This window comes from Boleophthalmus pectinirostris, unplaced genomic scaffold (genome assembly GCF_026225935.1).
Source record: "Boleophthalmus pectinirostris isolate CB_2022bp ecotype Guang Dong unplaced genomic scaffold, ASM2622593v1 HiC_scaffold_19, whole genome shotgun sequence".
Classification (NCBI taxonomy): domain Eukaryota; kingdom Metazoa; phylum Chordata; class Actinopteri; order Gobiiformes; family Gobiidae; genus Boleophthalmus; species Boleophthalmus pectinirostris.
The window spans coordinates 12,923,196-12,940,082 of record NW_026571140.1 but is presented as its reverse complement, the minus strand read 5'-3'; the positions used below and the strand labels follow the sequence as shown (position 1 = coordinate 12,940,082).

General features: G+C 40.0%; 1 protein-coding gene across 1 annotated transcript in view; it reads left to right on the top strand.

Annotated features, from left to right (window-relative positions):
- Positions 1-16,887, top strand: part of si:ch211-186j3.6 (neural-cadherin) — a 545,061-nt gene that overhangs the window by 267,820 nt on the left and 260,354 nt on the right. Inside the window, 6 exon segments of the mRNA XM_055154596.1 lie at positions 1,373-1,545; positions 11,529-11,697; positions 12,343-12,513; positions 13,193-13,365; positions 14,680-14,847; positions 15,915-16,164. Of these exon segments, the coding sequence (XP_055010571.1) occupies positions 1,373-1,545; positions 11,529-11,697; positions 12,343-12,513; positions 13,193-13,365; positions 14,680-14,847; positions 15,915-16,164 (1,104 nt within the window).

Here is a 16,887-nt window from a genome sequence, read left to right as displayed (position 1 = left end):
CCAAGGACTGAAATTATCCAAATGATTCTAGTGAAGGTGTATGAAATTTAAAAACAGAGTGGAGCACTTCCTGCACTATATGACATCACAAGGTGTAACAGAGCGTTTTCCGTTTGAGAAAAGAACTCAGCCTAAATATGCAGGATTTGTGTGAATGAAACAAAACACAACTCCAGGTATGTTTGTGATGAGGAAAACAACATTCTAACATAGATCAAAAATAGTGTAAAATGAACACAGAGACTAAAGCAAGTCTTTATCTAACTGAGATGTTGTGGTTATAAACATGAAGACGAGAATGAAAGGAGCTCTGTATTTTACTATCTTGTTCAAGCTTACTTGCCTACTCATCAAGGGGTGATTTTGTATTACTTTTTGATGTTTCCACTTTATGGTAAAAAGAGTTCTTTTTACTCTGATGAAGTAGGGAATTCAAGCTGGAATGGAGACAGATCACTCAACCAATGCCATAAAACCGCACGGCCTCAAATGCTGGCTAAAACCGTGAAACCGAGTGAGAGAATGGCAGCACTCATGCACTAAATACATTATTAAACATGATCACACTGTGGGCACTGAAGTGATCTTGACAGTCTCATCCAGCTCATGAAAGATCCCTCTTTCTGGTCTCCTAACAGTTAATTTGAAAGCAGTAAAATCTAATATAACTTACAGATTCATGCCTTCCAGACATGCTTTAATACCAAATATATCAACATTTTCATAAATATACATTACCTTAGATTCAGAGGTTAAAAAAAAAGCAGATAAGTTAAATGTTCTCGGCACCAACTCTGTAAGACCAGCCTATAAAATATTTCACTGACCAAACTGATAAATGGCCATCAGCATAACCTACAGTTATTGCCCATACTGTGTACACAGACTCGTCTAGAATCCCATATACCGCAATCTATCTCTGGAGTAGAGAAAAAAAATCTTTATGACTTCAAAGCAGGTGATGACCAGACATCCCCGCTGTGGGACAACAAAGGGTTTATCTTATCTTGGATCTAGACTGATAACGCTCATGGTCATCACACATTTCTATTGAATAGTGAATAGAAAAATCTTAGTTGGATTTGTTTTAAATCTTGTTTTACACAGCCAATGGCGTATGCTACCTCGGGTGGGTGGGCTTGAATGAAAATACATTTATTCTTGTGACTGAACTTGCCTCAACTTTCGATTGCCACCCTCTCTCAAGGGCGGCGGGTGCAACAGGTTAATGAACCAGAGTTGTCTTTGCAGGATGAAGCGGCGAAGGTGTGAAAACTGTCTTCATCTTATAATTAGTCCGGTCGAGCGCATGCACCTTCGCTGTGATAAGCCCGAGTTAACTGACCACCGTGTTTTTTGTCTTTGATCCCAGGGCTGATCCGACTGCGGTCTAGTCCTCCTCCGCGCCTGCAGGGGGTGGAGTATGTCCTCAATGTCACGGCAACCGACGACAATGCCTCGGGCGGACCGCAGGCGCTCTCATCCACGGCCCAGGTCATCGTAGGAGTGGATGACGTGAATAACAACAAGCCCGTCTTTGAAAAGGTGAGGCCAGTGCTCATTAAAACCTGTTTATGCCCGCTCATTAACTGCGGAGAAGAGAGTCTGGGAGAAGTGCGATCATGGTATTTTCATTTTTCAAGCTGAAAACAAACTGTCAGTTCCTGGGTGTAGAGAAGCCATTATTGCTATGCTTAATGTGGTCCTCAGATAGCCTTGTTTATCACGTAAAAAGTTGTTTGTGCAACATTGACGGAAATTAACGATGGTGCATTATGATTACAATTCTTAGAACCATTAACAATGCTTTTCATTGCACTCAATCATATTACAGTAGCTGGTCTTGTAAGTATTTGAGAAATGGCAAAGGTGCACCATTGTTGTCCTACATAAAGAGCTTGTACGCACATTTTGTTTTCCCAATTGAAAAGAGGATCCACTTTTCAATTACCATTATGAACCGATATATAAATAAACAACAGGTGCTGCGACAACAGATGCTGGAAATGTGTTCCAAAATGTTGTCACACCAAATACTGTTGTCTTGCAGTATTTGGCGTGATCTTAGCAGTTTTAATCATCATGTGTGCTTTTTTTTCTGAAATCGCAAATAGTTAGAAATTCCTATGACTAATTATTTCTAACTACCATGTTTACATAAAATTTTTAGATTTTTATAAAGCGCTCAAAACGCTTTACGTCAAGGAACCACTCACCCATTCACACACACATACATTCATACATCAGTGTATGCAGGCACTAGGGGCGAGGCGAGTTAAGCATCTTGCTCATGGACACAATAGCAGCATTCATCTGTGGGAGCTGAAATCATATCGTGGATCTGACTGCTCAATCAGTGATGTTTATGTCAAGAGCGAGATTCGAACTTCCAACCTTCGGATTAGTTGACAAATGCTCAACCAACTGAGTTACTGTCAACACTATGAGGCCATTGTTGATCGTTTTTGTGTAAAATGTGGTTTGCTGATTCGCCTTGGAGCAACATGAATTAAAACTATTTCTACACATCTTCATCTTCTACAAATGTCTCCTTCAATACTTAGCCTGTCTCCTCACATATTCTCTATTTATTAGCCTGTGTCGTTTCTCTGTGGAGGAGCGATTAGCCAGCTTGACCCCAGTCTTTGCTCTCTCATCTCTTTGCTACATCATCTCAGTCTTTTAATTAAAGCTTTGAGGGATGCGGGCCAAATCCCAGTCGCCCCAGACAGGAGGAACCACCTCGATTCATGTCTCAATTTGAAATGTAGCGACTTTTCAAAGCCTCCTGTGGCACCGTGAGCCGAGCAAGATTAGGTGCGAGAGCTGGCTGCGTAAACCCCACTCAAACACTCCCCCCGGGGACTGCGAGGGAAGACATGGTCCCTCCTGGCTTCACCTTTTAGCAGGAAGAATCGCGAACGGGTCGGCGATGAGTCGAGAGCCAAGAAGAGAGGCATCCCTGGTCTGCGGCGTTTTATGTGCTCGATATGCAAAAAGCGCTTTCTCTCTGGATATTTCCCGCTGGCTTCCGAGCCTGTGAGTCAAGCTTTTCTCTTGCGCTGGCAGGATGCTGATTGCAACAGACAAACAAGCCCCCGACTCCCCCAGGGAAGGAGAGATATTGAAGAGATATATTGAGATAAAAATAAATCAAATAAAAGCATGGGGGGAAAAAGACAAGGAAAAGGAGTTCTCAGACAAGGTCACATTAGTGCAGAAGCGAGAAATTTGCAGTTTGAAGGGCAAAAACAGAAGTGATTTTAGGGCAGGAAATGTAGTCTGTTAAAGGCAGTTAAGACATCTGTGGTCGGTGTTTGCTTGGTCGCCGGCAGTCAGCAGCTGGACACTGGAGCAGAAAGAGGCTTTTATCTTGTTTTGATGCCTGATCTTATAACGCACTACATCCACTCTGGAGCTGTGGGCCGGATCAGTGGACCAAGACACAAGGAGCAATACACACACTCGCACAGGGAGACAGAGATAAATGCCGGGGCTCTGGGATATTGGCAAATCCTCTATATTGCCATTGCTTCAAACCTGAGGAAAAAGGGAGTATTCCAAATATACTGTGCTGAATATTTAAACATGTTGCATTAAGCTGAACTGACTTTTGTAGGGTTTTGCCAGCCAAGTTAGGCATTTCCATCAAAATAGATTACTTTTTGTTATAAAAGTGATTGAAATGCCATGGACTGAAGGTCTATTTAAAGCACTGATTTAATAAATATTGCGGTCCAGTGGGTTGAGTTTTTCCACAAACAGAAATGGTTGCCAAATGACGTATTGTGAGCATTCCTGCAGACAATTCAACCCTTGGTACAGTATGTATGCTTGCTTATGAAAAATGTCTTGTCCAGAGATACAATGGCAGTATTTGTTTGGATACTCAACCCTTTGCCCACTGCCCATTCTACATTATGGCAGATTATGTTACATTAATGATCACACTACAGTAGAGATGGAGTGAAAAAAACATTGCTAGTTGGCACCGCCTACCTTTCTATTTTACATAATCCTATACTTGAACATGACTCTTCAAACCACTTTGTCAATGCCCGATCCCAACTGATCTCAGATAAGCAGTATTGAATTTAGTTACTGTATTTTTGGACAAGCCAAAAAATGCATACCAGACAAAAAAAAATGCATAAAGAAGAAGAAAAAGACATATATAAGTCGCACTGGACTATAAGTCACTCTTTTTGGGGGAGATTTATTTGTAAAATCAGAGACCAGGAACCAACATTTCATCTTTAAATGCAATTTATAATAATAACAATAGAATAACGATCAAGAGGCTGTTAACGTAACATATCAACAGTTCAGATAACCATAGCATGAACAACATAAAAGAACAAGTTTACCAAACTCTCCATCTTGCTTCAAATCACTAAATCCATTGAATTCTTAATCCTCGGTGTCACTTTTGAGCAACGTCGTGACCTCGGGACGTAAATGGAGCGCCGCTTCCTCTTCTGCATAGCTGTTGTCAGACTCAGCATCACTTCCACTTAGAATTATTCCGGCCTTTCTGAATCCCGACAGGATGGTTTCAGTTGTCATTGAGGTCCAGGCTTTGTCCATCCATCCAGTGACTTCCAGGAAAGTTATATGGTGCACCCGCCCGGTTGTCACAAGTTTCTCACTCACTCCAGACTTTCTTTCTGCTGCTGGATTACCGTTTTTGGCTGCAAATTTCGCTACTTGCAGCTTGTAATCTGCAAAATATGATTTTCTTTTTGGGGGCATTTGTGTTCAGTCTTCAGTTGTCTATATAAATTTGTTAAAATTAAAATTTTTCAGTGGTACAGAAGTAATGATGCGATCAACTGACATGATACAAACAGCAGAGTGACTCTTACTGCAGGAGACATGCGCAGTAGCGTGAAGTGACATTGGTACAGAATAGTAGCAGCAGATACTGGCATACAAGCCCTCTCGCGGCTGTCAGTGTGAAAATTTTAATATATAAGTTGCACCAAAGTATAAGGCGCAGGACCCCTCAAATTATGAAAAAAGTGCAACTTATAGTCCAAAAATACAGTAGTATTTGGATGAAAACTGTTGGGAATACAGAGTGCCACGGTGGAGCAACAGTGGCTCTAGTGCAGTTTATTGTTGTGTCCTTAGGCAAGACACATCACCCACCTTGCTTAGCATGAATGTGGTATATAAGTGTGGGTGGTCAATGGCAGAGATTGACGGCCTTGGATCTGTCAGTCTACCCCAGGGCGCCTATGGCTACAAGAATCGCTCACTACCATATAATGTCAAATGCTACTACACTCTGAAACCTGCTCTTTTGTCCACTCATGTTTGTTCTATTGAGCGTAGTGTGAAAAGCACCGTCAGAGAATACAATGCAGCCCCGGTCAATGCTCCATCTCCAAAAGCATCACGCGGTGGGGCAACGCCGGGGATGCATGCTGTGAATTGTGTGGACAATAGGCTCAATCAGACACAGCGTGCTCATTGTTGCGGTGCTGGCAGGCTAACATCTGCTTAATGCGTGTGTGATTCGCCAGGTAATCGGAGTCCAGGGTCACGCTATAATTCAGCAAAGGTCGATGCAATCAAAAGAAGAATCTGTTTGCTTTGCCATGCTCCTGCAACCCGTGAACACAAAACATAATGATAAAATGAGTGTTTTGCATGCACAATTCCACACCTGGTTAGTTGAGAAATCCAGAGCCTGAGCGTAAAAATAAAATAGTTATAAGAGAATTCAATATCATTCATAAATAATCCATCAACTTTGACTATTTTTTTCCATGTTACCTGAACAAACAGCATCATTAAATAGATTTTTGCAACAGAGGAAGCAGCATTTATCATTGATTTAATTAAGCAAGGAACTCAAAACTGGACAAGAAATCATAAAAAGTGTAAACATTTTTTTTATTTTACTAGTTGTCAGAATGTAATATACTGCACACAGCTACACTCAAGTACAAGCTGTTATGCATTTATGGGGTTGCACAAAATGGACACTGTGGAATAGCTAAAAGATGAACAACGTTTATAAGCCAAGTGCTGAAATATTTAGAATATGAGCCACAAGAGTCTCTGATAGTCAATAAATTTTCATTGGCCGGAGCGTAAAATCCTTCAACTAAAAAAAGGAATATCTAAATGGACTAAATAATTTGAATAAAGCTGGAGTATTTCGGTTCATTTTCAGATGTTGTGTTCCAAATAAAAGCAATGCAATTCACTGTGCCATTTGTCCACATCTAGGCTTTTATTTGGAAAATGCAGTACGTAATATAGTGTAATTTTGATCTATTCTCTTAGGCATCCTTTTTGTATATTTATGAGGATGTTAGCAAAGATTATTTTAGTCAAACAAGAGCTCTACATGTTTCAGTGACTTCAATAGCCTTCAAGCTTCACGCGATGCTGTTATGATGTGTCTTGCAGGCTGCTTAAAGTGCCCAGATATTGCGCTGTTTTCTGATCTATTTTATAATGTTGTTTCCTCATCACAAATATACCTGGAGTTGTGTTTTGTTTCATTCAGATATATTTAACACACAAACCTTGCATATTTAGGCTGACTTCCACACACTGTTCTAGTTTGGGATGCCATGCAGTAATACAGGAAGTGCTCCACTGTATTTTTAAACTCCACACACCTTCACTAGAATCATTTGGATAATTTCAGCTCTGGAATGCACAATCTCTACTGAATAAAAGGTTCCACTTCATGACTTCCCAAGGTGGCACAGACTGTTTTGAGCTTTGGAGATGTTGAGGTTAATACCGTATTTTTTGGACCAAAATTCGCAGCAGTCAAAAAGTCGCACTTTTTGGGGGAAATTTATTTGATAAAATCAGAGACCAACTTAAAAGGCAAGTTATAGTGATACCAATAAAATAGAGAACAACAGGCTGTTAATGTAACATATGAACAGTTTTTCAGATAACTATAACATAAACAACAGAACAAGTTTACCAAACTCTCCATCCATCTCCAAATCCACTGAATTCTTCATCCTCGGTATCACTTTTGAGCAACTCCATGACCTCTGGAGGTAAACGGACTGCCGCTTCCTCTTGTGCGTAACTGTCATCAGACTCAGCCTCTGTTCCAGTTAGAATTATTTCATTCTTTCTGAATCCCGACAGGATGGTTTTGGTTGTCACTGTCGATCCATCCAATGACTTGTTGTCACAAGTTTCTTGCTCAATCCAAACTTTCTGCTGCTTGATTACCGTCGGCTGCATATCTTGCTACTTTCAGCTTGTAATCTGCAAAATATGATTTTCTTTTTGGGAGCATTTGTGTTCTGTCTTCTCAGTTGTCTTCATAAGTTTGTTTAAATTTAAAATTTTCAGTGGTACAGAAGTAATGATGCGATCAACTGACCTGATACTAGACAGAACAGCGGCTCTTTCTGCAGGAGACATGCACAGGAGATCACCACGTAACAGTGATACAGGAGTAATAGTAGTAGCAGATACTGCAGATACTGGCACACAAGCCTAGAGTGCCCTCTCGCAGCTGTCAGTGTAAACATTTTAATACATAAGTCGCACTGGAGTCGCAGGACCCCCCAAACCATGAAAAATGTGGTAATAAAGAGTTACACAATCATGTGTGAATGAAACAAAACACACAGCTCCAGGTATGTTTTTAAGGAGATCTATTATGGCCTCTGAACCAGTAGTAGTACTTGTTGCTTTCAGCATACGCAGTCCTGGTTTAGTCAGACAAAAAAAGGCAGCTTAACGTGATAGTAGGGACAAAAGCTTCCTAAACTGTCCGCCAAAAAGGCATGGCACAACACCACCTTGTAATGCATCTGAGGAGGGTAGCTGAAACATGTAGAGCTACAAACTCTCCTGTGTAACTGAAAGAAATTGTGTTACCAAAAAGGTTCATTTGGTCTTCTCTTCTTCAAATTACTTTCCAAGTAGTTCAAACATGTCAAGGTAAATAAACAAACGAGTCTGTTAGATGAAACAACAGTAATGAAAAAAAATCTGCTAACAGTTGAAAAGTAGACAGAATGAACCTTCACCTATGTTTATCCAAAAAATCTCTATATATAGATATTAACCCCACTAAATGTCTTTCTGTCTTTGTCTTTGAAAACATTTGTGGTACCCCTTTAAACTTTAAATGAAATTGATCTTATTGCAATTGACTTTGAGTGATATAGTCATATTCTTTAACTATAAGTCGCCAAACTTATATCTTGGTGATAACTATCCAATAATAACTATGATAACTATCCAGAAATTCAGTGACAGGACACACAAACTTTAATTTCCTGCAGTTTGTGTGGACACATCAGCACACAGCTTGTATTCTTTCTTCTTTTCATAAATATTCTTTCTGCTTTGATGGTCATAAATCATAATTGAAGAAAAAGAGCTCACGAGGGATAAACACAATAAAAATCACAAGAAAATAACATGGGCAAAGAACAGACAATGGGAAATTTGGAAAATGGAAAATATAATCAAAGTGATGGGAAGCGGTGTGAAGTGTGAAAAGAAGAAAAGATTAAAACTAGTCTGGAGAGGCATTAATTGCATGTCAGAGGAAAGCGTGACGTGCCGCAGCAGAGGGGTACCTTCTTCCTCTTGTTTATGGCACATCAGCAGCATCCAGTGAGGCACAAAACACGCATGATGGATACTGAAGAGGAGAGGGCGAGCTGTGATGGAGGACTAGAGAGAAATACTGACGCTACAGGGAATAAATACAGGGAATAAATGAAATCAGATAGCCCTCATGTGATCATAATGGATTTTTTTGTTCCATTGCACATTTGGTAGTTGGCAGTAACACAATATACTGGCATCAGGCATGGCAAGAAACTGAGTGAATACCTAAAAAAGTCACTGGTTAAAAAATGCACTGGGGTTGCAAGATGATTCCTCATGAAAATCGCAATCTGAAAGGCTACAAAAGCAAATCACAATGGCTTTTTAAAGTTTTTTAAGTACTTACTTCAGTGGTCCTTTGATAAACATAGCCACATATGTTGAAAATTGACCCGTTTATTACCTCCGCCAAGGAGGTTATGTTTTTGCCGGCGTTTGTCTGTTTGTTTGTTTGTTTGTTTGTTTGTCTGTTAGCAACATAACTCAAAAAGTTATGGACCGATTTTGATGAAATTTTCAGGATTTGTTGACAATGTGAAAAGGAAGAACTGATTTCATTTTGGGGGTGATCCGGAAGAAATCCTGGATTCTGGATCACTTTGAAATTTTAGTTAACATTGTGGTAAATGGGGCCAAAAATTTAGTTTCTCAATATCTCAGTTAATTATTGACCAAACCCCATGAAATTTGACTCAGGGATGGACAATTGGATCCTCTTTCATATTCCAAATTGAAAGATACGAGACAAATATTTATGGAAAACACAATTAATATGAGGGGGACTGTAGTCCTTGGCGGAGGTCTGCGCTCTCTGAGTGCTTTTCTAGTTCTTACTGAATTCAAAAGTTAAGGTGGAATGAGCAGCAGAGAATCAGCTCTGTAGTTCTGTCTGCGAAGTCAATTGACCTGCTTCATGTAGCCTACCATATTTTCTGCACTATTAGGCGCTCTGGATTATAAGGCGCACTGTCATTAAATGGTCTATTTTCGTACTTTTTTCACAAATAAAAGGCACTGGACTTTAAATGAAACACAACAGTTGGATGGGTCAGTGGGACTTTGTTTGGCGCATTCACGGTGACTCTGGGCTTTGTTCAGTTGTGGCGTGGAGGGAGGGTGCTGTCTGGGACCGCTGGATTGTTGGCGTGTTCGCAGTGACTCAGTTGTTCAGTTGTGGCTAGAAGTGGCACATTGCACTCGCTTTTTCGGTTCATTCCTCCGTTCCATTCCTCGTCCGTGTGGAGTGACGAGTGTGGCTGCGGGTGATTTTCGCTGTCTGCTCCGTGTGTGTTTGCGTGCGCTGCAGGTGGTGCGGCTTTGTAATTTACTGAAGTCGTGGTGGGACACCCAAGTGAATTCGTATATAGGGTGCTCTGGACTGCGGGGTGCGCGGTAGTTTTTTGATGGGGTAGGAGGCTATAGTGCGGAAAATACGGTAATTATTCCCCTTGATGAGTTTATTAATGAGAACAGAGTAGATGCACTTACTATTAAACTTACTCAAAGTTGCTTAGACATATTTTGGCCCAGAACAATGCATGGATAAAATCAACAAGAACTAATGTCACTCTCCCTCTTCGACTATATGGAAATCATAAAACTATAATCAGAAGAAGAAGATGGTAGATGAATTGTTTTCAATAGCCTGTGCTCAATGGCGTATGGGCCAAACTAATTTTTCACTCACGCATTTACGTCGTCAATAAGGGCTAGTGCCTGCACGTCTTTAACATGCACGGTATGGAGAGTTTAGACCAATCAGAGAAAGAGCTGCTAGAGTGGAGCTAATACAGGCTAAGAGTGGGCTCAGCTGAGAGCGGGCTCAGAGCGGGGCTAGGCTAATTCTTACAAAGTTAACTTTTAGGCAGTTTGAGGATTTAAAATTTTTAAAACATTTATGTTGTGAAAATAGAAAATAATCCCGACAAAATCCGACCTTTGTGAAAGTTGTGGATGCCCTGTCAGCCAAACATGGGCAGTTTGAATTCTAAAAAAAAATGCATTGTGCTTCTATGAGAGAATTCTTTCTGGGCCCAAGCTCCTAGGAGCTGCAGTACCTGGAGCGGCCACTAGTCGGTCTCGAGCCGGGACAGAGAGGAAGTACCTTATCCAGTTTTATTACAGATCCATGCTGTAAATGGACATAGCTGACCTGCCAGCCACCGCGTTCTAAATAGGAAGTGAGCATGGGGGCACTTCCGGCCCTACTGACTCTGGCTTCAATTGACTTTACGTTGGACATTACCCCTCTCTAACTGCTGCTGCCACTCTTAAATGTTTGTATTGAACCACTACACTATGCTGATGTTTTTATATAGTTAGTTTTTATTTATTTATTTTAAATTCACACTCCCTTAGTCCATTTCTTTATGCGCTCTATGCTCTGCCTACAGGTTGTCTATTAAACATGAATGAATTTAAATCACATTTTGTATGTTTTCTTTTCTCTCATTTAACGCTTTGTATTGATGAGTAAGTAAATTTAAGTAAGTGAATTTGTTGAGTTTCTTTGTGCAACAAGCTTTTGCGTGAAGGTTAACTCTGCTGTTTTCCCTTTTATAGAGAACTCGGGTGAAGGTTTGTCAAATGATCAACTGCATTCATAACATTACTGTTATAATATTGATTGTATGAGCCAAAGTAATAGATGTGGTTATAAGAGAAAAAAAAATCTGCACACATGGTTGGTAATTTTTTTTTTTCTATTCTATTTTTATTTACAAATTCTTTTTATGTTGGATCACTTCCAAAACCTTGACAGCCTCCCGTTAGTCCAAACAATAAATCATACCAGATCTTTAAAAATACATATCGCTCTCTTTTGTAGACTCACATTACTCTTCTCTTAATTAAATACTTGTCTGAATGAATAAATGAGTGTCCCGCACCTGTCCTTTGTCCCCCCTCAGTGTCAGCTGTACAGGGAGTCCACCGCAGTCCTGGAGAATCAGCCAGCGGGCACGTTTGTCCTGCAAGTCCACGCCATAGACGCGGACGAGGGTTCCAACGGGAAAGTCACGTACGGTTTCATGCACAAGGACTCCACAGTGCCGGCGTTCAGCATTCACCCAGACACAGGTGAGACTATTGTGGTGCTACAATTATTATTTTTTCATTAGTATTTTTGAAGTCTGTTTGTATTCAAATTACTGTGTGTGTATTGTAAAAACAAAACTATGTATGCATAGTACAAGGCATTATGAAAACTATGGCTGTAGTCCTAAATGTGCTGTCAAAGTCATACTGAATCCACTGGACGACTTTGTGTGGTTACAATCTAAACAGTGGAAGCTCAGTGCAGCTCAACTATAACCATACATAGAAAGAGTTTCAGGCATTTAGACACTGTGTACCTGAAGGACTTTTTGGAGCACATAGGCCTATTATTTGTCCTGTAATCGATTCACTTATGCTAATCCTTAGCATTTTATGCATACCTGAATGTGATTGTTCTTATGGTTGAGCAGTTTATGCATATGCCAGGGGGCTCCAGGCTCCAATTAAATTTCCCTGAAGGCCAAAACGCACACACATTGTAACACTGAAGTCCACAAATAATGTTATTAAAATCCACAACAAAATATTTTAAATATTTTTTCAGGCATTAGTGTGAAAAATGTCCTTGTCCTTGATTTTCAATGTATATGCCATTGTATGTATGTAATGTATGTCATTTACTGTGAACTAAAGTAAATGATTATGTGACTTTTCTTCAAATGACAGGAGTTATTGTTACTGCTCGAAAGTTTGACCGTGAGCGTCAGCGGGAGTATGCCGTCACGGTCACAGCCACAGACCAGGCAGCAGATCCTCTGATCGGCATCTGCCAACTCAACATTCTTATCCTGGACCAGAATGACAACAGCCCAAAGTTTGAGAATATTCGTTATGAGTGTAAGTGCTTTTTATTGGTCAGAAGAAACAATCCAGAACACAACACTAGTTAACACGTCACTGTATAATATAGCATAGGGAACCCAGAGTTTAGACTGCACACGGTGAAGGCCCAGCAAAGGCCAGATTCTTTCTTCTATCTATTTTTTACAGATGCCCATCACAATTTTGACCTCAAGATTTACTTTTTACAATATATCAACACAGGTTAGGGCAACACAGTTAATGCAACAGGACTGACACTAGATAACACACGTGCACACTGTAAATAAGTAAACTTGTACAGTAAGATGGATTCTCATGACATTTGTGAGTTCACAAACTCACACGAATCCATCTTGGCCTGCACCCACTATAATGAAAATAACCAAAACAAACATGGCAACACTTAATTTAGTGTTAATATAGATTATTTTGTTTGTGAAAAACATGTAGAAGGTAAGCACTTTGTGCAGAGCAGATGTCTGTACTTTTCTCTCATCTGCATATAACAAAAGTTAGATTTTTCGGGTTGACCCACTGTTATGACGCGTTGACCAATCAGATTCAAATAATCGACATGATGTTTTGCATTTTCTGATTGCTTTCAGTGAGATGTGTTGAACAAAATTAAGAGTGCTTCATATATCTGTCTGTGTGAGCCAAGTTAGTGTATAACACCTTTTGTAAATGTCCACAGATTTTCTGCGTGAGGACACCATGATTGGAACCAGCTTCTTACGAGTGGCAGCACATGATGATGACTTTGGGACCAATGCCGCGGTCACTTACTCCATGTCCAATGAGCAGCCGGAATACCTCAGGGTCAACCCGCTCACTGGCTGGGTCTATGTGAACCAACCCATCTCTCAGGTGAACAAACATGATCTTCTACATAAACAAATATATGATCAAAAATAAATAGCCTACATATAAAAGATTATATGGCAATATAACTTTAAAATAAAAGCATGCTTTTTTGTGTGTGTTTTTACTGCAGTGAAAAACATAGAAATACATGTGACCTAGAATTACACTGAGCTTGTATCTCCACAAACCTGACTCTTATTTGGCCTGGAGGAGAGCCTCTTCCTGCTGGTTCCATGGAAATGTTGTTCCTTTGGCTATAATCTTCCACAGTATGATATAAAAGTTATCTCTCCATGGAGAATATTCCAAAGTATAGTTTTAAATTTCTATTTCTGTGGAATCATGCAGACAATGTGTCACCTCCAGAAAAATTATACCAAAAGAAGGTTGAATTCTTCTCTCATCCATTCCTCACTTATACAAGTAGCTTCTTCATTTCTGAATAATTACAGGACTGAACAAGAGCATATAAGAAGCTATGAACAAGAAAAAAGACTACAGTATTTCATGTACCACGAGAGCACTTATTGTTTGTTCTTTTTAATATATATATATATTTGATTGCCATTAGAGGAAAATGTGCTGTAATGCGAGAGGACTGCTATACTTGGCATTCTTGTGCACTTCACCTCCATTATATGCATTATTAGTTATGTGCAATTTGCCCTGAAGAGCTACTGTCAGAATAATCTGGAGACTCTGTTGGAAATTGTATCTTTTCTTCACTTGGTAATCAAAGACTCAAGTGTCATTTCTCTCTATTTAAAAGCAGACTACATCATCACATTTAACTGAGTATAATCAGGGGACAGACTTCCTGTTATTTGTAATGGAAAAATTGATGAGTTTTATTCCACAGCTGGGAAACAGCATGCTTAAAATAACAACTGTAAGTAGGTGCCAAGAAAGATGCCTTTGCGCTTTGCAGTGTTCTCTAACATTTGGCATTGCACCAGTGTTTTGTATTCTCAACAGTGTCTTTACACAAAACTTATTTTAATGAGTATGACTTTATAAAATGGGTAACACCTCAAGCCTACACAAATACACCACTTGTGTCAAAGCAATGAACTTGTGTTTTTAATTTCAACAAAGACAATTGAATTTAAAGGGCCCATATTGCTCTATATTCTGATTTCTGTTTTAATGTTGTTTCCTCATCAAAAACATACTAGGAGTTTAGTGTTTAGTGTTTAGTTTCATGTTTAACACTCAAACCTTGCAAATTTAGGCTGTGTCCTGTCTCTTCTCTTTAATCTCTTCTGTTTACAAGTATTAGGGAGTTAAATGATCTCTTTTTAAAACTTTCTTCCACAGAGGACTTACATCACTCGAGAGATTGTGGCCACAGATGGAGGGAATAGGAGTAGCTCAGTGGAACTCGCCGTGACTATTACAAATGTGAAGAACCAGCCTCCACAGTGGGAGAAGGACAGCTACAGTGTCGTCATCCCTGAGAACACCGTCCGAGACACACCTGTTGTGGTAGGCCAGATACAACTCCAAAACATAATGTAGAAGGAACAGAACCATGGTCAAGAAACAGACAGGAAATGTCGGTATAGGTGTTCGAACTGTGTAAATGAGTAAACATCTGTGCTGACTGAACTTCTAATGTGTTTATGTGTAAGAGGTTCTACTAAAACTTACTTAACTTAACTTCACTTGTATCTTTGTGAATCACCATTAATACAAATAGACAAAAATGAGGATTGTTAGGAAGGTGTGTTTTGATTAATAAAATAGATTTTCACATTCCAGCTGAATACAGCAAATTCTTAGTTACACACATTTACCAAACTCATCAATGTTTTCTGAAAACATCTCGAAAGTAATTAGACCAATTAAACTTGGTAATTAGTGTTTTAAACAAGAATATGGAAATGAAAAGACAAGAGAGTGCTTTACAAGCCAAAGTGTGTTTAGTGAGATGCTTATCGAGGGAGAGAGGATGCAAGAGTATGGTCCCACTAGTACAGTTTATTAATGGAGATGGCAGTTCATTGTTGATTTGTCTGTTATGCAAACATGCAGTGTCTCTCAGTGGAATATAATAGCTCCACCATGAAATGTGTGGTTTATACAGGCCAAATCAGCACATACAGTCGCCAGGCGTGTTTGCACACTGTGCATGCCTGATAGGCTGTCTCATTATTCGAGCCGCTTTGCACTGCAGGTTGAGCTGCTAAAGCTGGGTCAGCCATAGGCAAGCCGCATCATCTCTCAGATGGCATTTTTGATTTTAATTGGGTGGATATGGCATGTTCTAGTTGAGCAGATATAGCTTCCTCTTAATTAGGTTACTCATGATAGAGAATAAAGAGCTTTGTGTGTTTGTGTTCAATCCCATAGGGCTTCAACGGTTTCTTTGCTGAACTAACAGTTTGAAGATTACTCACAGTATCCTTTATTGTTTCATTAGCATGAGCTGGATGACACATTCCACTTAAACAAGCAACAAGTCTCCTTTTTAGAGCGCACACTCTGAAGTGAAAGATTTGAGCTAGAGAAAATGTGTGTAAGACATGTCTCATACTTGATCTTATTTTTAGACAATCAAAGCCACTTCACCACTGGGTGATCCCAGAGTCACTTACAACCTGGAGGATGGAATGGTACCTGAAACCAACATGCCAGTGCGCTTCTACTTGACCCCTAACCGAGAGGATGGCTCTGCCTCGATCCTGGTGGCAGAACCTCTGGACTATGAGACCACCAGGAACTTCATGTTGAGAGTCCGAGCGCAGAACGTGGCCGCTGTGCCTTTGGCAGCTTTCACAATAGTCTATGTCAATGTTACAGGTTTGTTCACTTTCTGTGAAGTTTTTGTATGAAACACACTCTGAAATGGACTGTACAAAGCTTTTTATTGTATTAGAAACTGAAAATTCTAAATAAATTGAAAATCTCTGTACTTGAAACATGCCTAATATAGCATAGAGCCACACAGACCAGAATAAAACCATGGAGGATTCAAATCTTCATGCTGAGTCTGGGAGAATAAGTGGGGTAACATTCACGGCAAAATACTTGTTCAAGCAGAAAAACAGTCAGGCTGTGCAGTGCAACTACTTCTTTTCTTTCTAAGAACACAACTGTGCATAATTTAGTGTAGCCAACACATAGTGTCTGAAAGGGCATTTTGCTGAACAGACGGTTGATGATATTGAGTGCTCTCTTAAGTCCCGTCTCATTCTAATTTTGGCATTGAAAGCTTGGATTGCAAAGCCACACAAATCCAAATAATTTGCAGGGCCCACCAGCTGTTGCGAGTGTGATGAGCTCAAGAGTGCAACGTATATCCTTAACCTCACCGACCCACTTCTTTGGCACTGGAAAGCTAGTCCTGTGAACTCATTTTCTTTGCCATTCCAAGGCTGAATAAATTTGACAACCCCGGTGCGGCATTGCTCCATCGCAGTTAATGCCCTGGGTAACTAGGCTTGCATCTCCATCATTGCTGCTTAATGTAGTGTTGGTAAGCCTTTGACCCTACTGTGCAAAACTAATTCTGCTCACCATACA